At 35.9% G+C, this 27,854-nt stretch overlaps 2 protein-coding genes across 10 annotated transcripts; one reads left to right on the top strand and one right to left on the bottom strand.

Annotated features, from left to right (window-relative positions):
• Positions 1-242: 242 nt before the first annotated feature.
• On the bottom strand, positions 243-13,994 carry LOC134494035 (tRNA selenocysteine 1-associated protein 1-like). 9 transcript variants are annotated; one of them, XM_063298923.1, is made up of 9 exons: positions 13,871-13,994; positions 11,462-11,622; positions 9,716-9,773; positions 8,561-8,685; positions 6,415-6,591; positions 5,332-5,451; positions 4,149-4,539; positions 1,811-1,853; positions 243-624 (listed from the first exon to the last, which is right to left on the bottom strand). In XM_063298923.1, exons 3-9 carry the CDS (start codon positions 9,725-9,727, stop codon positions 488-490), a joined length of 1,005 nt encoding a protein of 334 aa, XP_063154993.1. In that variant the 5' UTR covers positions 9,728-9,773; positions 11,462-11,622; positions 13,871-13,994; the 3' UTR covers positions 243-487. The 9 variants fall into 9 exon arrangements, with proteins under 9 accessions (XP_063154993.1, XP_063154994.1, XP_063154987.1 ...); XM_063298924.1 differs by having other exon boundaries at positions 8,561-8,682; XM_063298917.1 differs by lacking the exons at positions 11,462-11,622; positions 13,871-13,994 and adding exons at positions 8,778-8,854; positions 9,390-9,507 and having other exon boundaries at positions 9,716-9,731.
• On the top strand, positions 13,692-27,372 carry PAK1IP1 (PAK1 interacting protein 1). Its single transcript, XM_063298914.1, has 10 exons — positions 13,692-13,802; positions 15,545-15,707; positions 18,238-18,358; positions 19,180-19,254; positions 21,363-21,415; positions 23,575-23,720; positions 23,801-23,898; positions 24,441-24,540; positions 26,932-27,061; positions 27,172-27,372. The coding sequence occupies exons 1-10, from the start codon at positions 13,740-13,742 to the stop codon at positions 27,321-27,323; spliced, it is 1,101 nt and encodes a 366-aa protein (XP_063154984.1). The 5' UTR covers positions 13,692-13,739; the 3' UTR covers positions 27,324-27,372.
• Positions 27,373-27,854: the final 482 nt, after the last annotated feature.

The following is a 27,854-nucleotide window of genomic DNA, read 5'->3' as shown; positions in this document are numbered from 1 at the left end:
TGCTTTTAAAATGGGTATTTTAATAAAATGATCATAGCAAGACATCAGATACCAATAAATACATGGACTATGTTCTTATATATTGTCTTGCATGTCAACTTGCCAGATGGAACTAAAAGTCCACCTACTTCAATTCCATCTCTACTAGAGATCAACTGGGCTAGTATACCTCTGAGGACCTAAGTACTGAATAATAAGCAGGCACATACTTTATGATAAAAGAGTAAGTTTCTACCAGCATGTTTGCAGAAACAAAGTTTTATTATTTACATAAGCAAGTCCATATTTAACTCTTTACATTTCCAGAATATTTACATGATTTCAAGATACTGATGAACGAAATTACAAAGGCCATCAAAGCATTGCAAAAAAATAATAATAATCCAACACTGTGCTTTAAAATTTAGGATCTAAAGTAATGTAGAAGAAATGTCAATTTAGCACCTTGGTCAAAATAGTCATGCTATGGTGTTAACATAAGACACTTTTAGTAAGCAGTAGGGATCTCAGAGGTGACTGTATCCAGAGGTTGCCAATGACAGCTCATAAGTGTGTCGAAGAGTTCTTCACTCCTCACCATAAATTCTCTGTTCATTCTATGAACATCTATGTTGAGTTGTGGATCTGTTCAAGCAAACAAAAGTCAGTAAGCAAACCACTGACAGAACTACTATTGTGCTGAGGAAAACCTTTTAAATATAAAATAAATAATCTGATGCCCTTCAGATGTTACAGGCTACAACCCACATAAACCTAGTGGAGATGGCCAGATATTAGGAGAATTGTAGTCCAAATCAGCTGAAGATTACCAAGTTCCCTTTGTTCCATTTTCCAAAAAATATTGAATATATTCAACAAAGAAATTTGGCGCACCTTAAACACTAATGAATTTATTATCACTTAACCTTTCATGAACAATACATTACTTACTCTTTAAGGAACCATAAGATTTTTTGTTTTGTTTTTGTTGCTAAGGTCTAATATGGCTACCTCTTCTGAAAACAACAAATATATTCAATAACATTTTTAATTTTGAGATTATGTGGAAAAGAATCAGAAATATGAAGATAATTCTTGTGCCCTGAAAATATTCTGATCTAAAGTGAATTATAACTAGCTTGAGTTGCAACATATTCTTACCCTATTGATAATCATGCTAAGGATGTGCAAAACATGTTGATCCAGGAACTGAACTTTCCATTCTAAATCATGCATTTCCAGAGGGTATTTCAGTAGTTCCCAGAAATAAATCTCCAACCAGGAAGTAGTTCAAGGTTTTTCCAGGCTGGTTCAGCCCTGAAATAAGCCTATTTCTTCCAAAACATTATGTCTAGAACATCTCAGACTGCTTCCAGTTCAGAAGACTTACTTCCAGAAATCCCAAAATGCCTCCCTCCCTCCCCCATGATTCGGAGGAGAATCAGCATGCACATACTTAACAGAAAAGATTAAGAAAGGGGACTATAATTAATACAGTAACCACCTTCTCTGCTACAGTTTAAATTTCAAAAACAATTTGCTTTATACTGTGTTACTACTTAACTTTTTCCACAGCCCTTAATGGGCTTCTTGCAATGTTACTTGGACCACTGTCACTGTTATATAGGATAATGAATCTTATACTTGGAAAAGTGAATTATAAAAAAAAAATATGTGGCTAATGGGAAATGAAATATATCTGTAGTACAGAATCTTTTTAATGAGCAAAACGAAGTAGTTCTTCTGGAACATTTAAGTTTTCAGAGATCTTGTCAGAGAAACTAGTTTAGGAGCTAATTCTATATGGAAATACTATTAATATCAACATTACCTTCTGTTATTAGATCATCATTTATAACCATACCAGAAGTATCCTAAAAAAAAAAAGAAAAAAAGAAAAAAAAAGATTTTTAATTTCTTTAAAATTAATGTCTACTTTTCATAGTAAAGAGAAAAAAACTGAAGTCATATACATATTCACTCTTTCAATACAGTGGGGGGGGACAATCATACAAAAATGCACATGACTCTTGATTTGCATGCTCTTCTTGCCTCCTACATGATCAGAACCACTTCACTTTTCAGTTTTATTTTCCACTAATCCTGGCTTCCCACAATGTATGGGCCAGGTGTAGACAAAGAACTCTGATTAGCTTCTTAAAAAGTGAATTCTGGAGCAAAGATTATGGATCCAACTTATTTTAAAAACCTGGCATAGTTTGTTTTAAACAAAAAATTCTGATAATCCTTAGCAACAGACCAACATTAAGGCAACAATTAATAGAAAATGTTAGTGAAATACTTCTCCCAGATATTTGGAGGGGGCATGGAGAAATACAAGAGACCACTTGGACTTGTAAAGATACGTTGTGGGTTTAAGTTGTACTGTACATTCCGTCAAATAAGAAAGCACCTCAGGTACCTTTGAAGTGGTCAAGGCATTTGGCCCATATTGGGCCATCAAAGCATGCTGAAGTAAAAAACAAAAAACAAAAACTGCAACTATTGTACACCACGGAGTCCAAAAGTTAACGTTTTCCAAGTAGATACTAATGAGCTTTATTAATAATGGATTAAATCTCCAAAAATGCCACATTAATACATGCAAGTGCTTAAAAATGTCGAAGTAGTATTGATGGATTTGAAACTAAAATTGATTAATCAAAAAATTTAAAATCTACTGGACTACCTGAAGAATATATTTGAAAGGATGGACATTGGATTTTCTTTGTTGCAAATATAGAATGTTGAGGGATAACTGACCACATGATCTGGTCTTGTGAACTGTTGGTATCTTTTTGGAATAGCATTTCAATTGTGGAAATCTCTAAATGATAAAGCTGTTAGCATGATGAATTATATCCCAAAATATAGTTTGGAATCTGACTGTCTTTAGAATATTATGGTTGTATTGGGCATGGGGAGTTTCTAAAAAAAATATTCTAAGAAATTGGAAAAGTGATACTAGTTCAAATAGTAAGGACTGAATTCTAGAAATGTGTAATTTATCCAGTTTCAAAAAGGCAACATTAACTAACCAGAAAAAGAAGAAACATGTTCTCCTTTGACATAGGTTTTATGATATTTTACAACAGAATGTAAATGTTGTAAATTCTTAGGTAATGTTTGTACTCTTTCTACTTGGTAACAATACAGTATAAGATTTTTTTGTAAACCAGCTATTTCTGTATGTTTAATACATGTTTCAGATGTTTTGTATTGTTAAGGGGGGGGTTTCTCTTCTTCTTCTTGGTTTTGTTTAGTTTTTAACTGCTTTAATGTTTTGTTGTTAATTATTTCTGTATTTTTGTACTGTTCATATTTTGTAATCTTGCTGTAAAAACAATTGGAAGGAATCTTCATGAATGTGGTACTAAATTTAGAATTCTAAATGGAATGCTCATAGACACTCGACTTTTGCCAAATTTCCTTATCTTTATTTCTCCTGATTTTTCAAAAGAATTCTTTGATTAAAAAAGGGAGGGAGAGTCAGGGAAGCTGACATGCACAAAAACTGAAGCACCACCTCAAGGGCCTTCAGGAGAACTAGCAGAGAAACAGGGTCATTCAGGAGGATTAGAACAAGTTTCAAGGAGTGAAGCAATAGTATTGTGTGTGTTGCCTTCTGTGAGAGAGTTCAGTGGGTTTTAGAATGGCTTATGTATTGTGTGGGGAGGGAGTGGCGTATACGAAGTGTTTTGCCTGGGAAAAGAAAGGATTGAGCAGTGTTTTACTTATTTAGGAAGAGCTTATCTGAGTTTTGTCAGTTTGTCTTCTAATGTTTTGTAGTTGTTCATACCCATTTTAACAGTTATATGAATGGGCAAAACACCCTTTTAATGAAAAATGGACATTGCTATCTGAAATTCAAACAACGTGTCACAAAAATACAGACCTAAGAAACATTTATCCAGGATGCCTTTTCAATGCCTCCTTTTCAAATATTAAGTTACTGCAGGTTAAGACACTGAAAAGCAGCCAAGACATTTAAAACATTAAAAAAAAAAGTCTGAACCCTGCTGGTTCCAGAAATATTCAACTTCAAAACTTGTAATCTTCAGGTAGTACAGCTGGAAATTAAGAGAGTTGAACTCCAACAGCTCTGGAAGGCAAAGGGTCATGAAGGCAGCCCTAGGAAAAATTGACTCTAATTTGATTTATGTGAATACCTGAAATACAGCTGGATTCATTGCTTGTTGTCCCATATTTCCAGTGGGCTGCATCCTTTCATAAGATGCATAACTATAATTATAATCACTATAGTCAGCATTATAATCTGCATATTCAGGATAATCTCCATACTCAGGATAGTCATAGCGTTCACCAAAACGAGAACCAAATCGCTCAGCATAACGTTCGGGAAAACGATCACCAAAATGCTCAGGGTAACGTTCAGGAAAACGATCACCAAAGCGGCTGCCTCGATCAAAACGGTCAAAGCGATCGAAGCGTTCATAGCGCTCATTTCTATCATAATTGTACTGGCGGTAATAGTTTTGATAGTCTTGGTAATAGTCATTATAACTATAGGGCTGGTACCTCTGAAATTCTGCTTTCAGTCTAAAACACAAGGGGAAAAGCTTAAGTTAGAATTTCTTAAGAGCACTGTTTACAACTGAATAGGATAGGAAAAGTCTAGTAAAAACATTGAAAATCCAAATTTCTTAGAAAAAGCTGCTGTGGATAACTCTACTGTCACTTCAAATGACGAAACTCCTATTCTCTCTTATGTATTTCTTCTGTTTCAATTTACTTTCAGCCAAGTTATCTTTGCTTGGCACACACATACCAAAACCATTCCACTATGCAAATTAAATTATATATTTAAGAGAACGTATTGTGAAAAAACATTATACAGCAAAGATTCCCCAACTTCTCCAGTTCACAGTACCTCTAGAGCATGGTTTCTCAACCCTAGAGTTCCACAAGTGGTGACCAAGGGTTCCCTGGGAGATCATGATTTATTTTAAAGATTATTTCAAATTCGGGCAACTTCACATTAAAGAGGTAAGTTTCATTCTGTATTTTTAGTTTAAGAACACTGTTAATGCACAGGCCTACACATAAAATGAATATATTATAACTTTGGCCTATATTTGAGCCAGAATGTGCAGGGGTTCCCCAAGGCCTGAAAAACCTTTCAGGGGTACATTAATCCAGCACTTTTTAAAGAAAACTGGAAGCTGACCCGCCTATATAGTGATTCTTACAAAAACTGTATTATTAGAAAAGGAAAGCAAAACATTTTGAGAAACATTTTTAAAAAATCAAAGTCCTTTAGTAATCAGATACAAACAACAGGTTCATAAGAGATTTGATTTCCAAAAGATTTGTTAATTTCTCATCAACTACCTTTTAGAAATTCCTAAAGTCAATCGGATTCGTTTTCCACCTAGACCAGGTGCATTCTGACAATCTTGCAGTGCTCTCATCATATCGCCTTCATCAGAAAATCTGACAAAGCCATAACCCCTGAGGAGTTTTAAAACATAAGCTTTAGTAATATTGACAAAACAACATTTTATTATGTTTTCATAGCACTGTTAATGGCTATTTAGAGTAACATCATTTAGGTAACACACTACGGCGCGTCATCCCAACTCTAAACCGCCCACATTTTCATCAATCAGCAACATCAATTCTAAATCAGTGACATCAAAACCATTCCTTACCACCTATTAACGAATGTTTGATTTAGATTGTACTTGATCCTGATTAGCATGTGCCCTTTTCCACAACATATTTGCTGAAGAATTTCAAACATGAGAAACTATTCTATGTATTTTGCATTAAGTTATAAAATTAGTATCTTATCAGAGTTCCAAAGAAAGGGAGCCTCTTTCTAAAGCACTAACTGATCTAAGCAAAATATCCTAGGTAAAGGTAAAGGTTTCCCTTGACATGAAGTCCAGTCGTGTCCGACTCTAGGGGGCGGTGCTCATCTCCGTTTCAAAGCCGAAGAGCCAGTGTTTGTCCGTAGACACTTCCGTAGTCATGTGGCCGGCATGACTAAACAGAACGCTGTTACCTGCCCGCCGAAGCGGTACCTATTAATCTACTCACATTGGCATGTTTTCGAACTGCTAGGTTGGCAGGAGCTGGGACTAGCAACGGGAGCTCACCCCGTCACACGGATTCGAACCACCGACCTTCCCATTGGCAAGGTCAGCAGCGCAGCGGTTTAACCCGCAGCGCCACTTTCAATAAAAACCATGCCCTTCATTCATATATCCCAGGGCACCACGTAATATTACAGGAAAAAAAAATGAGAATACAGAACAATGCCGATTCAACTATCTCTGCTTTGACTTCAAATTATATTGTGAAAGCTCACAATATTTCTGTCTTGATGTGGGGACACTGAAAAATCTCTATCACATGCACGGGCACACACACATAGACACACACAAAATATTTTAATTCATAATGGGCTACCTGGAATATCCCAGCAGATCTGTGGCCACTTTACAGTCTACACATGATGGATACTTTTTAAAAAAATAGTCATACAGCAAAAAATCATCCACTTCAGGAGTTAACTCTCCTACAAATATTGCAAACTCAGGCCTGGAAAATTCTGGCCTAACAAATTCTTGCCTTACAAATTCTGGCCTGGAAGAAATTAGAAGAAAAAAACATAATCAATCATCTTGCAGTATAAACCTCAGAACCCTGTCTCCACTAGATTACTTTCCAGTGAATATAACTCAGAATACCTACCTCTAGGATTGATCCAGCCAATACTTGTTTGTCCTTAATTCATGGTACATCATTAGCACCATGCACAGAAAAAATATCCTGGTCATGTTTGAAAAATATTCCTCTAAACTTTTTTTAAAACAACCAGACTGAAGAAATCCATTTAGTACTGTGCAGATTAATTTGGCTAGTGCTAATTTCAATAAGCAGCAGCTCATGGATTGTATAATTGGCCTTGTGCTTTCTATAACTCAAAACAGCTTTTCTCAGTGCACTTAATCCAAAGTATTACTATCAATATCTGTGAGAGAGAAGGTAAGATTTTTAAATCTGCTTCACAGCAGTTACTTCGTTATGACTAAAACACTACAAGTTTAAAGACTATTTGGGCACTTAATGAAATTACACTTTTCTTTTAACTTGCTAATTGAGGTCATGCCCTGGTGAATAAGTGGATACATCCATGAAATTTCTTAAAATTATACAAAAATAATTTGCCATTACCTTCTTCTGAGATATTTTTTCAACTTTCAAATTTAGCTACAGCCTGGGATTTTCTGGTGGGTATCTCATTAAAATATTAAACAGGTTTGACCTTAACTTTCTAGCACTATTCAAAATTAGCCAGAAAATGCATTTGATTTGAATGCAACCACCCTTTAAAATAAAATTTAAAAAACCTGCCTGCATTTTAAGTTACCTATCAATTCTACCTATTTTTGTTTTGCTTATACAATTGTAACTGTTTGATGCTTTCTACTGCTATCAGCTTGTTGAATCTTCTGCTTTTGATATCTTTTTATGAGTTATTCAGCACTTGTGTATCTAGTACAAAAATTTATTTTTACATTCCCAAATCTGACTTCGTTGAATAGAAGCAAGACAAGGCGATCAAATAATAGAAGTATATAAGACAAACACTTCCATTTTATAGACCAGATCAACCAACAATTCTCCAAAAACACTGTAATATTGAGTACTGGTGTTGTTTTGAATCAAACAGTAAGCACGCACATACATATAAATATACATACATGGTAGCTTATTCTGTCAGCAAACTTTAGTACTAAATAATGCCAATTTAATACATACATCCTATCTACATACTCCATTCAGTTAAAGGCTGAATAACAAGTAACCTTCAAATAGCTTCATTAAAAGTTATCCTGGCAAATAGAAATAAAATTCAATATCTAACTTGGGATACTTTGAATCTAATTAGACACTAGATTCCCTGTTTCTATGACATTAAAAAACCCCACAGCTGAATTTATGAAAACAAATGATGCTTGCCAATATCTTGCAATGACCTTCATTTCTAATTCAGATCCCAACTGTGATGCTATTAATAGGCTTCTTGGCTTTCTAGCATTGGCAAGGCTGTTGTGAATTTTCAGTATGCATCCTCCAAAGTGAAGTTTACATAATGCAGAACGTGGCAAAACCTTCAGCATCAAAGAAAAAAGGTCCAACAGACAAATCACATTTTAAGTAACACCAAGAAGGCAAAATTAAGAAACCTTCTGAGAAGCAGTGATCAACCCAATAGGGCCAAATGGAGCCATCACGCTGAAAAGTTCTCCAGATGGTTGAGGAACAATTGCCTAGTGTTTTTTTTGACTTACTTCATTTCACATTTTTTCCAGTTCATATCCACTGAACCTTTGAAAGTTACTAATTAAATTAAACAGCTCTGTACAACTGCTTTTTATTTTTACTTTTTAAGCTATGTGATGAGCAGTTTTTCAATTCACAAAGCTTTAAAAAAAGGATTTGAGGACAATTGAATGTGTTGGTTCTGATTAACTTCTCACTACTTGATTTAGGTATTATATACAGACAAGAGCCAGTTTTTTTCTTGTCAGTTTCAAGATTTCTTCACCTGCTTGGAATACTAGTAAAATCTGGTCTTCCTGCTCTTGCTTTACTCTTTTTCTTCCGTTTTTTGTGGGGGGATCTCCACCACAGAGGCAGGCTTTCTTTTTTGGCCTTTCCCACTGTATCCTGCTAGAATGAAAAACAGTTATACAGTATTTCATCTCAATTAAATGCCTCCCTCCCTCTCCCGATCACCACCTCGGTGATTTCCCCATATTCACCTTTCCCTTGACAGAAGCCTGGGGTCCCATCTCTCCCTCCGCCTCCCATGAGGGAAAGCAGCCTCTGGGGAAAATGCCTGGCAAAAATAACAGAGCCAAAGGATTGTATGAAAAGCCATATTCCCCTGACTTGGTCAAGCTGGCTATCGGAGTTACTGCTTTTCACGCCAACATTTTGACTCCCTCGGCTTCCTTCATTTAAAAAAAAAAGTTAACCATTAGAGGAGGCTGACTGAGCACGTCATTTAAGATTTTTTTTTTTTTTTTTAACAAAAGGACCCTGCTTATTCACTCAGAGAAACTATAGCAGAGTAAGATGCAGAGCCAGGTCACCCTTTCTGTTTATTTAAACACAGAAAAGTGAGGATCTTGTGTTAATATGCTGTCGGCAGTATCTCAAGGCAATTGTCTGGAATAAATCAAAGACAGCCGAAGGAACCGATGTCTGGTTGTCACAACAGTAACGTGCAAGTGACAAAAGTGTCACATTCAAAAAAGAAGCCAGCAGAGGCAGCTATTTGGGAAGGAAAAGGGAAGGAGGCAATAGCCAAAGTACGACAGTAATGTCACCTCAGGGATACAGATTCAACATTTTCATTAAGTTTTACTTACATGTATGGTAGCAGTTCCAATGAAGGCATCCTAAATAGTGAGTGTTATAGGAAAGTCCCACCACAAGAACTCACTGTGCAATAGTGCAGAAAGCAAAGTTTCCTGTTCTGTCCCCAAGCTGCTTCAGTTGGCGTGATTAAGGGTTTCACAGCAGGGGAGAACAGTTTGTCAGAAATTTATCTGAGGAATGTATATGGCTAAAAACCCATCATCCCTTCCCCAGGAGTACTGGGTTCAAGCTTGCCATTTGCCAAGACTTCTGGACAAGGTTTTGCTTCCCCCAAATTAGCTAATAATGCAGCCGCATTTCCATCAAATTATCTTACCTGGCTAGCCATTGTAAAAAGCTATCTTCACAAGAAAAAGTCTGTAGTTCTTCTGATGCTGTATTTTAAAAAAAAAGGATAAGTTTTTGAGAAAATATGCCACTCACACATACTTCTGCAGCGTTACTTCGATTTTAATTTACAGATCAGCAGAACACTGGGAGAATACCCTTTAGGAATTTATGATGTCACTGTGTCAGAAACTACAACAATGCTCTATGCCAAAGATGTCTGCTTCCCCTGATTTCTGTGTTGCCCTCAGTAAAGCAAGGTTTTATTTTCCCCATTTGTGGAATATAAATTTTGTCTATAAGTATTAAAAAAAAACTTTGAATACTTTGATTTTTCTTAAGATAGAAAAAGCTATATCAAAAGTTACATGAGTAGATTTCCATTCATACAACAGATTTTTCTTTTTTGCTTTCTTCTCCCCCACACCTGTGGCTTAATCTGTTCCAAAAAGCCTCCCCATTCTTCAAAGCAAATTTAGAGATGGAAGGAGGGCAAAGGGGAGAATATCATTCAACTTGTAGATAGTATCTTGATGACAAAGGGCAGGGATACAATCCAAAAATTATACAGGAACTATATGCTATTAAATTCTGAAGTCTTACATATAAGCATGCCAACAACAAATTCAAAACTTTGAACTGACTTGACAATAAATATTTAATATACATTATGTGAACTACACCTTTTTTCATCATCAATTTCTAAAATTATTGTGGACTACTGAGTATGTAAACTATAAATATATGAAATTACAGACAAACATAATTCTAATAAGGTTCATCAGATCTCAGATTATTTAACCCATCATTTAATTATTTAATTAGAATTATTTAATCAGCTGGATTCATTTTAAAAGTTAGATTTTCAAAAATGAATCAATAAATAAGAAGCCTCATAGCTCCTTAAAAACTAACAAATTTAACATCATGGAAATTCTTATATACCATAGCCAACTTACTATGCCATCTCAGAAACATTCTACATAATACACTTGTCTTAATTTTTAAAGGGTTAAAATGCAATCATGATATATTTCAACTTGAACAAAACTATTATATCAACATATCATAGTCTTTGGCATCAGAGTTAAGCAGTCAAGGAAGTTATTGTCATTTTGGCAGGACAAGCCACAATTAGAACGTACTCCATTTTACAAAATTATAGTGCAACTTAGTTTGGGCACTTTCCCTACATTGAAAAAAATCATGCAATATTTGATAAAAATCTCAATCGGTACAAAGGATAATGCAGTTTTCTAGAACTGCTCAAGCCACTCACTGGTTATAACTTTATGACTGTCTACTATAGGTCATTGTACTTTATTGTAGTGCTATGTATATATAGAATTACAACTGAGTAACATCTATTTTCTCCAGGTAAGGGCACAAGTATTGGTCCATTAGACGGAAGTGGTAAAAGCCACTTTCAGGAAAAATGCAGCTTCATAAGCAAGCAGTGCCAGTTGCAAAGCTACTGCTTCAGAGTGCAATCTTCCCCACACCCAGAAAAATCAAAGAAATAATGCAGATTTGTAAAATTCACCAAAGCAATCCAGTTACGTATTATGCTTAGCATGAATTGAATGACCAAATCTGTAGATTAGCAATACTAATAAGAAATCTCTAATTACAAGGATACTGCCAACAGATTCATAATAATCTTTTAAGAAATATTTGCTCTGCAACTGGGTCTTCACATTTTATAAATACAACTTCTGCTACTTATTTAACTTACCAATGAGTGTCAAATACACAAAGAAATTAAAAGAATCTAGTTGCAGAAGGTGACAAGTACCAGAACAAGATGAGATCTTGCCTCCAATTACTCTAACCATCTAAATTGAAGTATTAGCAGTACTTTCTTCCTCCAAGGTTGTTCAAGAACTTGTGGTTTCACTACAATATAAACAGATAGTATACAAATTAGAGAAAACACTGTTTCATAACACAACATGTAAAAGTTATTTGACCATTACTCCAATAAATATTTGCACATCTGGTCCAATCATCAACCTTAATATGGTATGGTTTAGCAAAGGGGCAGACAACTTTTTTGTGGCTGTGGGTCATTTCCCACCTTCCAGTATCTGCAAGAAGTACAGCTGGTGATGTCACAATGTCATTGGAAAGTGCCAATCCAAAAACTTTGTTCAGTGTGTGTGTGTGTGTGTGTGTGTGTCTGTCTGTGAAGGGACAAAATAAGTGTGTTATACATTTTTTTCTGCTGAACTTCAATGGCATAACATGGAAAGCTTTGGGGACTGCAAAGATGGGGTTGGGGGGTCAGTATGTGGCCCAAAGGCTATCACCTCTGGCTTAACGTTATATGCAAATCCATCTGCAGAAAAATACATTCCAAACTATAATAAATGGCTTTACATAGCGCACTAAAGCAGAGGCAGGCAATCTTTCAGCATTCAGAGGCATGATGGACAAATGGTGACATTATCACATAAAATTTTCAGTCTTGCTTCAGAAGCTTTGAAAGTTTAAGCAAAATAGGTGCATTATATTATCCTGGAGGCTTAGTATACCACCTAAAACCCCAAGGGGGGGGCAAAAACTACCCCCATTTTAGCAGTAAAGAACAAAATCTTAAAATGTTTAATCAATTTTGAATGTACCAAAGGTCCTGAAGTCCAAAAATTTTCCACACTGCAGAAAATACAGAACAATTTCCCCATTCATTTGCAAAATAAAGTTAAGAATTCAAATCTCAAGGAAATGGCACAAAATATAAATGGCAATATATGTCAGGATATAAAATATAAAAACCTCAATGTTTCCAGTTTTTAAAATTAGAAAATCATTGGGATATGAATTTTTCACAATCTGAGAAAAACAGGCCTGACTTCTAAAGAGTTGCTTTTCATTTCTCTATTTTTTAGTTTTTAAATATATTTTTATCTAAAGCTAAAACTATAGAAAGAGGAATTTTTAGAAGGAAGTATTCTTATTTCTCTCTCTCTGATCAAGTCCTCTGTAACTTTTATTTTATCAATATTTGTTTTTGAAGATGGAATTAAGAGGTGGGGGAAACTTCACACCCAATGGCATCTGTGCCTACTTAGAATCAGCTCCAGTTAACATATTATTTTTAAATACAGGATAGTTGTAATGTTAGGCTTCGTTGTTCGAAAATAAGCCTCAATAATTTCAAGCCTATTTGAAATAACGATGTTTAAGATTATAATTCTTTAATAACAAAACTTTGGAACCGGGCCAGTTAGAATAGTTTTAAAAAAGGGAATTCAAATGGTGGGGCAATACGCCCGCGCGTGCGTACGTACGAACACGTTAGCACGCACACGTGAACATATGCATATGCGAACAGACGCTCACCCTGTTCATATCCCATTCCCAAGCAAAATCAGTATCAGCTCCAAAAAGTCCATCCAGATCTATTCCGCAGACTGCTTAAATGAGAGCAGTGCTGCACCCAAAAGGAACTGGACGGAAAGAGGAGGAACGGAGAAAAGGCGCCAGCGCGTGCCAGGCCTCCCTGTTGGGGGCGGGGCGGGAGAGGACTCACGCGGTGCCGAGCGAAAAAGGCGGGCAAGAAACCCGAAATCAGGAGTAGCTTAATACTACTTATCCATGCGGCAAAGGGCTCCCTCCCTTTCGTCTCAAACCCAGAATACTAACATCTCTGACCCTCCGGACATCCGCCATCACCAGCCGTTTGGAGATCGCAACGCTCCCTTCCGCCGTCGCCCTCCCCCGTCTTCCTTTACCTCCACGGACTTCCGCCCCAGGTTGTCTTCGCCACTGCCTGTTTCTGTTTGTTTCTTTTTCTTTTTACTAAAAATCGTTTCTGCCTCTCCTCCACTCCCAAACGACAAAGCAAAGTCCAAAGACTCAGTCTTGAAACGGGAAGCGGCAACGACTTCCCGGCTCTTAGTCAGGCGGTGGAGTAGACACACCGCAGCGCAAAACAGACAGGCGGATTGGAGGCCGTGCTACGCTCAAAAAGGAAAGGACCCCTAGTAAGCGCCGCTAACGAAGGCCAAGAAATGGAGGTACTAGGGGGATGTTACGAACAGATTTTGTTCGGATTCGCAGTACAACCGGCCGAGGTAATTTTTAAATAAGAGAGGGGGCACAGAGAAGGCAAGAGTGAGGTGCTTTCGGGTCCCATACTCACCACGAGGGCCGCACGCTGCGCAAGCGACGCCGCAGTTGCCAGCGACCAGCGTGCGCAAGGGCAGGGGAGCTTGTGCGCTCGCTTCGTCTTGCTCAGCTTCCTTCCCAGAAACCTTCGCGGCGTGGCTCGTGCTCAGCTCCGCCTTGTGAGTTCCGTACGTTGTTGCGGGGCGGGGGAAATGGAACGCTGGCGTGCGGCCCGCCGAGCACGGTGTACGTACCGCTCTCCGCGCATTCGTCGCCGCAGCCGCTGCCCATGCGAGACGGCGTCCTCCGCGACAGTTTTTAAAAAAGTGGGAGCAATGTGATGTCAGCCTTTAACTTAGATAGCCTTTAAAGCGGGCTGTCTAAAGAGGGCTTTATGGAGGGTAACGCCTCCTATCGTGGTGGCTGTAAGCAACAGCTTTTCTAACCTCGTGCTCCCCATACCGGAAGAAACCGCAACGCCCGGTTTCCCAAGTAACATGGCCGAGGTTTTAGAGACAGCTGCTGGAAAGCAATAGTGTGTGACGGTTATTGCTTCCGCGGGGCACTTGGTTGTCAACTGAAGGAAGCACGATTCCCCCCCCCCCTTTTTATTGTAGTATTATAAATCTTGATACGTTTTATGATTCCAGTACAGTAATATTTCTATAATATGATTGAAATTATTAACATTCTATTGAAAAGCTTAAAGTATTGAAAATAAAAAGAGAAAAATAAAAATTCTATCAGTATTAATTGCCATTTAGGATTTCAGTATTACAAGCATAAGATTATTTAACTTTTCATCCAGAGTTGAAGTGGTTAATGTAACATACATTTGAGGGTTCCTTGTTAGTCTAGAAAAACTGCTAGAGTGCTTCATTTTTTTATATACTTAAAAGTGTAATTTGATCACCTGTAGTAAAATTAAGAATAGGCCCTTTAAAAAGTAAATGGATTTAGTAGACTTAAAATTGTGGAAAAGCTTTGTGGAATAAGAAGAATGTCAGTGGTCTACATAAAATAACATCCTTTAGTTATGGAGAGGGCCTTCTCGCTGAAATCACTAACAAAATCTGGTGTCGTTTTGGTGCATAAATATACTATGTCTCAAGCTTTCATTTTGTGGAAATACAGTTAGGTAAAATTCCAACTGATTATTAGTTGTACATTGTAAAGCCCAGAGGCCATGAAATAGTGATTATTTAAACATACTAGCTATAATGACATTAATTGACAGTAGTAACTGCTGCTAACTGAAGTAGGTGGAATTGCTTCCTGATAAGTAATACAAGACTGAAAGGATCATGCTCTGGAAAAAGCTCTTAATGTGGTCTGTGTTTTCTTTTAAACTGAAAACGCCTGTCTCTGTAAAGGTAGATAGTTTGCAATCACATAACTAAATTATTTGCTGTAATACTGTACTGCTTCAAGTGCATTTGACTTTCTGAAGACAAATAATTTCTACTAATTTATATTAAGCTTAGTACTGAATGCTTCCATTCAATCATTTGAGTCAGGTTATGTGATTCATCAAAGTAATGAGCATTTGGAAGACTTGATGGTGGATCAGGATCTGTGAAGATAAGCGCTCTTCAACAAATTTTACTTCGTTTTTAAAAACAGTACACTGGAATGTTATAGGGAAATCACAATAGTTGGTTTGACTGCCTTTTAAACATGTGTTATTTATGTTACGTTTTAATTTCAGAACTGGGCAGTTGCTCCTGATTTCACTCATCATGCCCACAGTGCTTCACTATCAGCAGTAGCTGTGAATGAAAGATATGTAGTCACTGGGAGCAGGGATGAAACTATACAAATCTATGACATGAAAAAGAAAGTAGAACATGGAGCATTGGTACACCACAATGGTAAGGAGTCCACTCTTCTTGTTTAAATTACATTGGATGGTTGAGGCATATATTAGTCAGCAGTAGTTCTCGGCAGGATTCCAGTACAGTGAAACCTCATTTTGGGGAGGAGTGTCTGTTTTTCACAAATGTCTGAAATTGGAGAGTATATTATCTGTGGAGATATGTAATTTGCATAATGACATCTTAAAATGATGTAAATTATCTCACTTGCTTTAATTTATGTCATTTGTTTAATGTTGTTATGCAGTACATAAACTCTTTATTAATTTCATTGGCAGACAGAGCTATTATGTTAATGAGTGGGGAAGTCAGCTGGGACAAAGGCTTCATTTCTGTATTAAAAATTTTGGTTAAGGGAATTGGCTATAATCCAGCATTTGGTTACATGTATTAGTCAAACATTTGTTTCCAGTTCTGAGATTAAAAAATATATGTCTTGATTTGATGCCAAGAGCTGAGAAGTTTTAACAACAAATGTGCCTCTTCAAATGACAAATGAAACCCAGTACCTCCTTATTAAATTATGGTTTTAAAAATCATTCCATTGAAATATAAAAGGCAAATAATCTTATAAACTGCATAAACATTGGAAAAGAACCTCTACCACTCTATGCATTCATGAATGGATAACTTTAAAATAGCTGTGCAGAGGTAAATTGTAAAACAGTAGTTACCTTTTTGGTCACCAGAAGATAGATAGAACAGGAAAGGACTAACTCCATCTCTTAGTTAGAAGGCAGAGTTTAAGACTTTTTCCTATCCCATGGAGGACACCCCCTCTCTTAAGTTGTTGGTTTCAGCCAAATGTGGTTCAATTATTTGTATATTCCATTGTAACAACAAAACTTGTAGCTGGTAAGACATATGGGAAGAGAAGCATCACGTAAAACATTTAACACGGTATAGGAAAGTAACTCATACACTTGAGCTGCTTGGTTTCTATCTCTTTTGTTCGCCTACCAAATAGGATTGGGTCCATCTTCTGCCAGCTAGAAATATAATTCATTAGCATTCTCAGTCACTAGAGATGAAGCCAGAAGGAAAGGAATATACCATAGCAGTACTGCAAGAGTAGGTCAGTGTAACAGTTTATAGTGCTTTTTATATATTTATATACATATTTTTTTTATTTTATTATTAGATTTAATTCCCATCTTTTTTTTAGGAGCTTAAGGTGGTGTACATAGCATTCCTTCCTATTTTTTTCCCCCAAACAACAATCCTGTGAAGTAGTTTGGGCTGAGAGAAAGTGACTGGTCCAAAGTCACCCAGTGAAAGTTGGGTGGACTAGAACTTGGGTGTCCCCATTCCTAATCCAGCATCTTATTCACTACACTGGCTATCTTGTTACCTAAGCTGGTAAAACACTACAGCTGAGGTGTAAAAGATGAAAACAGGTAGTCCTTGTTTAGCGATTGCCTCATTTAGTGACCATTTGCAGTTACAACAGTGATGAAAAAATAACTTTACGACCAATCCTCACATTTATGACCTTTGCAGGTTTGTAAAGCAAAGGAAAGCTGAAGTGAGATCATACACACAGTTGCAGTTTCACTTGGCAGCCGTTTCACTTAACGACTGAGTTGCCAGTCCCAGTTGTAGCTGCTAAACGAGGACTACCTGTATATTATCTACTATATTCTATAATTTTATAAAGATAGATAGCTTTGCACAGGTAGCCACCCTGTAAATCTCTATTAGTGTTACTCCTGCTATTATTGTTGTAGTCCTCCCTCTTCCAGAGTATGCTGTGATTTGCTGGACCAATGCATTCTCCATCCTATCTTCTATTTGGCAAGTGAAACTCTTCTTCCATAATGTCCTGTTTTATAAGACACAAACAGACCTTCACCCACTAGCATTTGTTTAGGGTAGTTTCTCAGTGCCCTGCACACATACAGCTTGAGCCAGGTGCATTCTCTGAAGTAGAATGAGTCTGGGTAGATGTTGGGAAGTCTTAATTTGGAATTGCCCTTGGGCCTGAAGCAGGGATCTGGCTCTAGACCCTTCTTTTCCTGGTGGAACAGCCTAGATCACTGTCATTTGAGAGTGTTCCTGTTTCTCTGACATTCCTAGCCAAGATTAGAGTCACAGAAGGGTTGACTTTCAGATAAGAATGCTAATAGGATTATCTCTGATGGGTTCAAAAGGACAGTTGTTAAGAACCTGACTATCAAGAACACATCCTATGCAGGGTAATAGTGAATCACTGGGGGTGAGAGAAGGAGCAAGCTCCTTAGGAAGAGGCCTGAAAGGGTATCCTTGCCTATGCCAGAGAATGGAGTCTGAAGCAACTATCTATGCAGTGTGTTTGTTACTAACTTGCTTTTCAGCCCTGCTGGTAAACATTTCAGGGACCCCTGTTGCTGATACCATAGATTTCTGTCTTTGCACCACCATTTAAAAGCATGCTAAGACATTCTGTAAATTTGTAAGGATATATAAACTGTTTTTTTATAAAACCATTTTGAAATGTACTTAATTTTAGAGCAAATGGCTTGAATAGAACTGTTCTTGTGATTTTCAGGCACTGTAACCTGCTTAGAATTCTATGGGAGTGCTCATCTATTGAGTGGAGCTGAGGATGGTCTCATGTGTATTTGGAATACAAAAAAATGGGAGTGCTTGAAGTCAATTAAAGCCCACAAGTACGTTCTTTTTTCTCTGATATACGTGTACTATAATTTGGATCCAGAGTTACACAAGCAGTGTTGTATTTGCACAATAGTGCTTGTTTTCTTCCTTCTGAAAAAGTATTCAAGAGAATCAGGATTCTCCAGAATGATATAGTATGTAGTGCAAAAAAACTAAATGAACTAGATAACGAAAACTGAATTCCCCATCTCTTGCTCTAACCCTCTTTTTCATTTACTTATTATATTTCTATGCTGCTCCATGACCAAAGTTCTCTAGTGAGCATGTATAACATACGTACAAAGTCATTCACAATAAAAATGTAATTGTAGTATAAAACACGCAGAACAGAGATAAAGAATAACAAAAACTTTTAAGGACCTAACCACTGAATTTTTAAAAATCGAAACTGATCTCTAAATATTGGGGAAGAAAGAAGCCACCTGTGATCACAATTGCTAGAAATTAATATCCTACTTTCTACCATTTTGGATCAGGACTCACAGGTAACGCCCAACATAAGCTTAATATAATATTTAAAACAAAACTAACAAGTATCCCCAAACCCCCAAGAATAAAGATCAGAAGTTCTTGGCTTCACCTGTTTTGCATCATCACCCTGCATTTTTCAGACACTCATGAAATATGGCTTCCAACCATCAAAAGGTGGTCCATCCCTGAGGGAGAGGCACAGTTAGTTTATAAGCCAGAGCTGATAAAAGGCATACTGAGACCAGCTGTGCTTGACTTAGGGGGCTTCGTATTATGGTTGAATATATTGATGATAATTGGTTGGCATTAAAAATCCTGTTGATGCTTTTTCTTTATGTATTAGAGGCCATGTGACATCTCTTTCTATTCATCCTTCTGGAAAGTTGGCTTTATCAGTAGGAACAGACAGGACATTAAGGTAAGCCAAAAGGCTGCAAACTTCAGAAATGGCCTTAGTTTTATTAAAGGCAATGCTCTTTTCTATAACTTCAAAGCGATTAGCAAGCCATTACAGGCTGTGAGAATAAATATGAGAGATGTTATTGCTAAACAAGTTAACAAATTTATAAGCAAATATAAGTACCAAGAGTAAAATTAATCTAATACAGTATGTGACAATGGGTGTAAGTGAAAAGAGGCTTAAAACGGCTACTTCCAAAGCTATGCAGATGGAGTTCTACACTCTGGATCTTTCCTTTGCTCTCTTGCCATCTCCATTTTCAACTTCCATACATACCTTATATCTTCTGTGGTGGGTCCCCAGTCCTCCAGAGTAGATTTGGGAGATGAGTGTGAGAAAGAATATATGACAGAATTATACCTTAATCTTTAAAATGGAGCATGGCTCTTTCTAAAAATGAGAATGTTACTTGAAAACTATTTTGCATATAATGCAATATTTATTCAGATGTAAGATGATGTTTCTCATTGACAGGAATCTTTATCAGAAATTTTAATTTGTGAATTTGTTTGATAACACCAGGATTACAGAAGAATATTACCAAGATTCTCTGTCTCACACAGATTTCTTGAGTTGGTATGATTGGGATGTATTATTGAAAGAGTGGGAATAGGCAACATAAGGATGAGTGCCAAGGAAGAGTCTAATGGTACTAGCTTGTAAAAGTAGTTACTCTAGAAATGTAGAGTATCCATTCTAGCTGACCTTCACAGAGTGATAATTCACCTCTACCATAAGAACTGCTTATGAATGTTTATATGCTCTTCCATATAGATTGTGAAAAGTATTCTGCTTTTTCAGGCTGCCTGGTAATAATCTAATAAACTACAAATATAACTGCTAAATAAATACACTTTTAGAATTAAATTTAATAATTTTGAAACAGCTGTTTTAAAAATACACATAGACCCACCCACATATATAAAGTGCATTTACAAACTCATTCCAGTTTGTGAACTGAAACAAAATAGGTTTGATGGGATGGTAATCATATAGATCAGAGATGTTCAAGCTTTTCAGATCCAGGACCAAATAGGGTCCTACGTAATCTATATCATGGGACTTTATGTCTATTTTAGCTTAGATGTTCAGAAGAACAAGCATCTTACACCTTTATCTGTCTTTTCAACTGGCTCTCTAGTCATTTAATAGTCATCCATTTTAACTAAGACTGCTAAATTATAGTAGCGTTGACCATGCAGGGAAGTAGTTGCTTTGTAGCTGAATCTGATTCTTCGGGCTGACTGGTAATCACTGTACCTCTCCTTGGTTATGCTGCGTGTGATCAAGAGACACAACCCAGAAAAGGGTTTTTAATATTAAAGTATTGTGAATGCATTTATTTTTGGAGAAACAAAATAATGCTAATGCCAAGAATATGCCACTTAAGCTTGTTCTTGCCAATTCAAGTCACTTAAGTGTGTTCTTGTCTTTTCACTCACTTTTAATAGCTCTCACTGTCAGGAAGTTCCTCTTTAGTTCAAGATTGGATCTTTCCCTGTAAAGCTTCTACCAATTGGTTCTTGTTTTACCCTCAGGCGCTAGGGAGAATAAATCTACTCCCTCTTCCTTGTGACATCCCTTCATGTACCAGAAGACTGCTATCATGTCTCCCTTTAGCCTTTTCTTCTTTAAGCTAAACATACCAAGTTCCTTTAACCACACTTCGTAGGATTAACCTCCAAGCCCCTTACCATCTTTGTTGCTCTCCGCACTCTCAATGTTTTCCTTGAAAGGAAACCACCTTGCCTATAATTTCTACTGTCATCTATGCTCTTCCATAGTTACTAAAAATGAAAGTGATTTCCTTTCCTCATAATTAGTGTATAACGATCTTGCTGATTAGGAGGAAGTAATGGACAAGATAATACTATACTCATTCTCCTTTGGATCATGGATAAATACTTTATTGGCAGTTTTAATTCTTTAAATATTTCCCTTTAATATAGGGAAATTAAAATTAAATAAATTAAGAAATAATTTCTTATTAATAAACATTTCTTAAATTGCTTTTTAAAAGAATTATGTTTTCTCCACTTCAAAAGATGTGTATTGGTATTTTTTAGAACATGGAATCTTGTAGAAGGAAGATCTGCATTCATAAAAAACATAAAACAAAGTGAGTATATACCTTTGCTATGTGTTTTTGTTTATTCTCCATTATTTATTATTTAAATTTATTGCATCTTTAAGTTAGCTTTCACTGTCTGGTGAAAATACAGCTTGGAACATAGTAAAGTATGTGTTCGCTTGTTCAAAAATGCGCTACATTACCTTTCTCAATGTCCATTTCAGATTTTTTTATAAAATTCTGCTGCAGATAGCTAGCCTTCTCACCATGGTTGCTTTATTCCTGCCATGCTAAAATTCCATGCCCAAACTAAATCTTTCCCTATTCAAAGCTTTAAGTTCCTATCATACAGTTTAAAGTTTGTTGAGATATTACTGTTCCATATTCAATCTGTTGCCATTTAATAGTATGTAGGAAGTAAAGAAAGCTGGCATAATAGACTGCATTCTGAAGAGGCTAAAGGGGAGCAGTTTCATTATTTTGTGACTAACCATGTCCACCATGGCAGATGCTTTGTGAATGAGCAAGTCCCCTGATCACAGCCATTATCATGGAATACTCTCTAAAGTTCTAAATGTGCCCATTGACTCTGCCTGCCCTCTGCAACAGAATTCCTCAGAGATCTGTATGGCTTCTACCCTGATGATGTCCTGAAAGGCACTGAAAATCTAGCTATTCTCCCAGGCCTTTTGGCAGAGTGGTTGATGTAAGATTTTGTATGTATGACATATATCATCCATTTCTTTATTGTTCTAGTTTTTTTATTATGTAATGTGCCCAGAGTAGGTTGGAATCAGGTGTTCTTTAGAACTCTCTCTATAAGTAAGTAAATAAATAAATTGTTGTCTATCCTGTTAATGGAATTAACCTCTATTCAACTCAAAGGTATTTAATATCAAGCAATTTAACTTAAAACTGAAATCTTTATTATAAAACAAATACCTTGATGTAAGCTCTTCCTTCATTTTTCCATTCCATTTCCAATGTTATATTTAATTTTGAAGAAAAAGTCAAATAACCGTAATACTTATAACATTAATATCCAAAACTGTAATTAATATTGATAGAATATCCACTTTTTCTTTCTTTTATCTATATTTTCTAAGGTACCTAAATACTAGAATATTAAGATCTAAGTATGTTATATAAATATCACTGTATTGAAATAACATATTGTACCAAACTGAGAAGATGGAGTAATAGATGCTCTATAAGGCTAGATTTAATAATATGTTAAAGGATCGAGCTACATTTACACTTTATGGATATATTTTAGTTTCTTCAAATGTCACTTATTTAATCACTATTCTGTATATTCTGTTCTGATTTTATTAGTACTGTTATATTTTGGTTTTATTTCATCATATCTTCTGGTTAGTATATTTCCCCAATAAAATATTTTTTAAAAAGAAGAAGAAAAAGACATTTTTAAAATGATTGATTGATTGATTATGTGCTAGCAAGTAATTTTCAACTCCTAGTGACCACATAGATAGATTTTCTCCATGACATTCTATCCCTAACCTTGTCCTTCAGGTCTTGCAGCTGTGCACTCATCTCTACTCAGAGTCCATCCACCTTGCTGCTAGTCATCCTCTTCTCTTTCCTTGCACCTTTCCCAGCATTAGGGCCTTCTCCAGAGAACTAGGTCTTCATATGATATGTCCAAAGTAGGATAATTTGAGCCTGGTCATTTATGCTTCAAGTAAGGACTCTGGGTTGACTTGTTTGATGATCCATTAGCGTGTTTTCTTGGCTGTCCACCAAAATTCAAAAGCATCAATACTTTTCCTATCCTGCTTCTTCAAACTTTCGCTTTTATAGAGTATCACAGGGAATACAATGGTGTGCACAATTCTAATCTTTGTAGGTATAGAGATATCACGGCATTTGTATATTTTTTCCAAGGCCTTCATGGCTGCTCTATCAAGTGCTAGTCTGTGGTGAATTTTAATATTTTGATCCTTATTAATAGATTATAATATTATAATATTAACTTTAAGATTTTTTATTTAACATACAAAGAGAAAGAAGTTAATAAATCTTGAATTCCAGGAGTTTAAAAAGTTTAAAGGCATTAAATTCAATACAAGTTTGTCCTAAGTAGAAATAAATAAACATCTCATATTGGCTATTACTTAGAACCAAATTTCATCTGAAATAGATGACACCTGTGGTTTAAAATCTATATGATTTATATTTCTTAGATGCACATCTTGTTAAATGGTCGCCTAGTGGTGATATATACGTGGTAGCTATAGCTAACAAAGTTGATATATACAAGCTTGAAACTGCTTCTACCTCTGGTACCATTGTCACAGAAAAGAGGATATCTTCAGTAAAGTTCATCACTGTAAGTAGAAAAATAATGTCAAATTATTTAAAATGTAAATAAATCCTATCTCATACACTTTTTTTAATGTTTCCTTAAAGGATTCCATACTTGCTATTGCAGGAGATGAAGAATTCATACGGTTATTTGACTGTGAATCTGAAAAATGCCTTTGTGAATTTAAAGCTCATGAAAACAGGTATGCTCCATTAATTAAACAATTGTATATTTTTAAAGATTTTTCTTTAATTTTTATATACTATTTACTTCTGAGTTTTGTTTGATGATAGTATGTGTATTTCCATAGGGTTAATATCAAAATTCAGTACTTTGAACTTTCAATGATTTCAGTATCAGAACATTTTGCATTTAGATCAGTCTTTCTCTTTGAACCATATCACTATGTGCTTACCTTTGGATGAGTTGTGTTATAGCTCTGGTACTGTACTATTTATGTAGCCCATTGGTGAAAATGGATACCATTGACAAATCAGGTTCTCAGTTTCCTTTCCCTTGCATTTTTTTCACATTTTAATCTATCTGATAGTTTGGAGTACAGCAGAAAGGGAGCAAAGTAAGCTTCCATTGCATGATTCAGTTGCTCTTCATATATCAGTAGAATTTGGTTAAGTAATAGTTGCATAGCATTCTGCAATAATTTCTTGAATATTGTGACTTTTTTAGCCATTATTTTTTAATTCATTTCAATTTAAACATTTAATATTATCTCTTGATCCTTAGAATCAAAGCACTGTACAATTTCAAAATGGGAGACTTACATATTCTAGTAACAGCATCAAGTGATGGCTACATTAAGGTGTGGAATCTTGATATTGAAAAGGTTTGTATATTACCAAACAATTCAAAAATTTTGTGGAAGAATAGTTAGGGTTGTGTTAAAAATACAAGAGATGACATTCCACTAATAATTACACAAACAACAAATAGTTTAATGGAAATGAAACGGCGTATACAACTTATTCATATAAAAATAGAAATATTGAATTTAATGTTCATATAAGAAGAGTGATTTTTGCAAGGATTAGAAGTGTTGTATTAGTGGAATAACCCCATTGGATACAGTCCTTAAAATTTAGAATTGTATCTCTAACTTATTTTCATGATTCCAATTGTAAGAACTGACACGGTTAGTCCCAATAATGACCTGACTCATGCACAGTTGAAATATGCAGAATTCAGATTTATTGAGATTGGTGTACAGATCAAGAGAAAAAGCTGTGATTGAAAGCTTTCCTGCCTAAACTAGCTAATTAAAACTTTCATTTACCCCTCTCCAACCTTCCTATCTCTTCCCATCTAACTCTAACTGTCAGCCATAGCAGGCACAGATGTTTTCTGGCAGTATGACCTTGACTCCCTCCCTTCCAGCCCAAACAGAGAAGATTCACACTCCTTGCAGTCCCCCCTCTCATCCGGTGCTTGACACACGTTGACTCATCATGGCAGATGAACATGATCAGACAATTCAGCAATCGTTTGATTGTGGAGTCTGACACCAGTGATACTTAAGGTTGCAGTTTTAGGCGAACCCAATTGGTTTGCTTTAATGTCAGGGGGACTTATTTCTGAATTAACATGGATAGGATTATGTTGCAGTTTTGCTTAAATGTTATTTTCAAGAAATTGGCATTTTACAATTAATTTAATATGATACATCTGTCCTGCTCTGTTAAATTATTCCATGTGCTTGGTTGTTTATTTGTATAATAATAATAATAAATTAAATTTATACTGCCGCCTGACTCCCAGGGACTCTGGGCAGTTTTTGTTACATTGTTTTCTAGAGTAGTGCAAAGCATTTGAAAGACATGCTTTGTGTGAAGTGCATTAGTATAAATGGAATACCCATTCTGGAAGGGTTAAAGCAGCCATGTCCTCTGCTATTTCTGTGTGCAGATAGTTGTCCCACAGGGAATGCAGCAAACTTAAGCAACTGTATGTGCTCAGCTGGGGAAAACCTTTCACCACGTTGCTTTTGCGCTTTGAGGAAGATTGCTTTGGCTGCACTAATGTGCTTCATAAAGACTTCCTTCACGTGCTTTATAAAAAGTTTTGCCTATGAATTAAGTGATATTTCTGCATCAAAGCAAACTTGCAACACAGGTAAGCCTGAGTGTTGTAGTCAAAGAGAGAAATTGTCATTTGAAAAGGTAAACCTGCTAGGATTTGGAGGTTTTGCTTATGTTACAAATAATTTGTTTTAATTATTTTACAAATAATTCCTGAATATATTTTATCAGCTAATTCAGGATTCTCCAACTGAGGGGGCTTGCAAGGAGCTTGAGATAGGGGAGGCGGTGTCATAGTTGTTTGTTGTTTTTTAAACAGGTCTGCACAGAGAGGGACAGCAGCATCAGAATTCTCAGTCTGGGCTTTGCTTCTCATTTTCTCTGCACAAGCCCACAGTGGGCAGTCGCTGAACCACGAAGTTTGAGACCCACTATGATGCATAAATTAAAAAATAATTATTAAATATTGTATATTTTTCTTGCCCTTTTCTAATATCAGTGAAATGATTAGTTTTATTCTGTGGGTCGGAGGTCGTAATATTACAACATTTGAAAACCACTGAGCTAATCTGTATACAGTAATCCAAATGAAGCTCTGCAGGAATAATGGAAGCCTTTGGCTCTATTCATCTGCACAGTCTGCCCACTGAATTACAATCTAATTGAATTCAAATCTTTCTAACTTTGCACTATGGAGATACATTGTACTATAAGTGTAACATGGATTGTTCACATTTATGCCTCATCCAAGCATATTTCTTACATTGCTCTCTCATTAGAAACTTAGATAAAATGCATCAGATTCAATAAAATGGTGGGACTTGTAATCATTTTGTAAACATGTCCTTTCAGAAATGTTCAGTTAGTGGATCTTACTCCTAAGTAAATGGCTACTGACTATCCTTAAATCAGATTTCTAGGAAATAAGGTCAGTTGAGCAAGCTACTTCTTACTTTAAAGATAAGATTGCACAAGTGCAACTGGGATTTTATCTGTTGCTACTATCACCATAGTTCTTCACATACCTTTCAAATACTGATAACAATTGCATATCTGGCATAGAGGATTGTCTGAGGAAGAGGATGTTGCAGAAATCCTACTCATCTTCAGTGTGGTGGATATTGTCTTCGCTGTTACAAAATGGCAGATTTACTTTTCTGGAGTTTACATGAATAAATGGCTTGGACTTTTTATTTTTTCAGATTGAGAATGCCCCGTCATTGCTATGTGAAGTCAATACTAAAGCCAGGCTTACCTGTTTAGCAGTATGGCTCAAAAGAGATTTTGAAACAGAGCAGATCCCCAGTGAAGCCACAACATCTTCATCTCAAGGTATTACTGTAGAATTTTCTTCAAGTTCTGTCAGTTCTGTTCAACTATAATTAAAATTGTTTAATGTAATATAGCAGCTGTAAATGTAACCATGATTTAATTTTTTCCAGTACATGAAAGAGATCAGCCTTCAATTAAGAAAAAGAAAATTTGTTGGACTGATAGTAATAAACCTTCAGAGGGAGATGGCCAGGAAGCCCATCTGAAAAGAAAATCAGGAAATATGCAGCAAAAGAAGAAGAAGTTACAGAGATTAAAATAAATGTGCATTCATTATCATATGCCATACTAAATACATAACAAATAACCAATTGGTTTTTTACTCTAAGCCATTTTTCCTTTTCAGTACACCTGTGAACATTTTATATATTAACGTTTCTAGAAAATAGCCATTTTAACTGTAACAATACCCATATCTTGTGACTAAGTGTGAAAATGTAAGTCTCAAATATTTTACCAGTTATGTGAAATATCCTATTCTAGTAGTAGTATTTAAATTTATTTCCAGGTTGCTAATATCTTTTGACATTTACAAGTACTTTTAGGTTTTTTTAATCTAATTCTCTTTTCATGCAGGCATTATTCATATACAGATAGCAATATAAAATGTTACCTTACAAATTAATTTCTCAAAGTGTATTTATTTAATACATTTATATGGCCTCCTATCTCATATACATGACTCTGGGCGGCTAACAGTTGAAACAGAATATTGCCCTTGAATGGAATTTTTCACCTATGGATCCTAAACTGTTGAAATTAGTAAATGATCCATATTTTTAGACACACGCAT

This window comes from Candoia aspera, chromosome 3 (genome assembly GCF_035149785.1).
Source record: "Candoia aspera isolate rCanAsp1 chromosome 3, rCanAsp1.hap2, whole genome shotgun sequence".
NCBI classification, from domain to species: Eukaryota; Metazoa; Chordata; class Lepidosauria; order Squamata; family Boidae; genus Candoia; species Candoia aspera.
The sequence above is the reverse complement of the archived record's forward strand: the minus strand, read 5'-3'. Positions and strand labels throughout refer to the sequence as shown.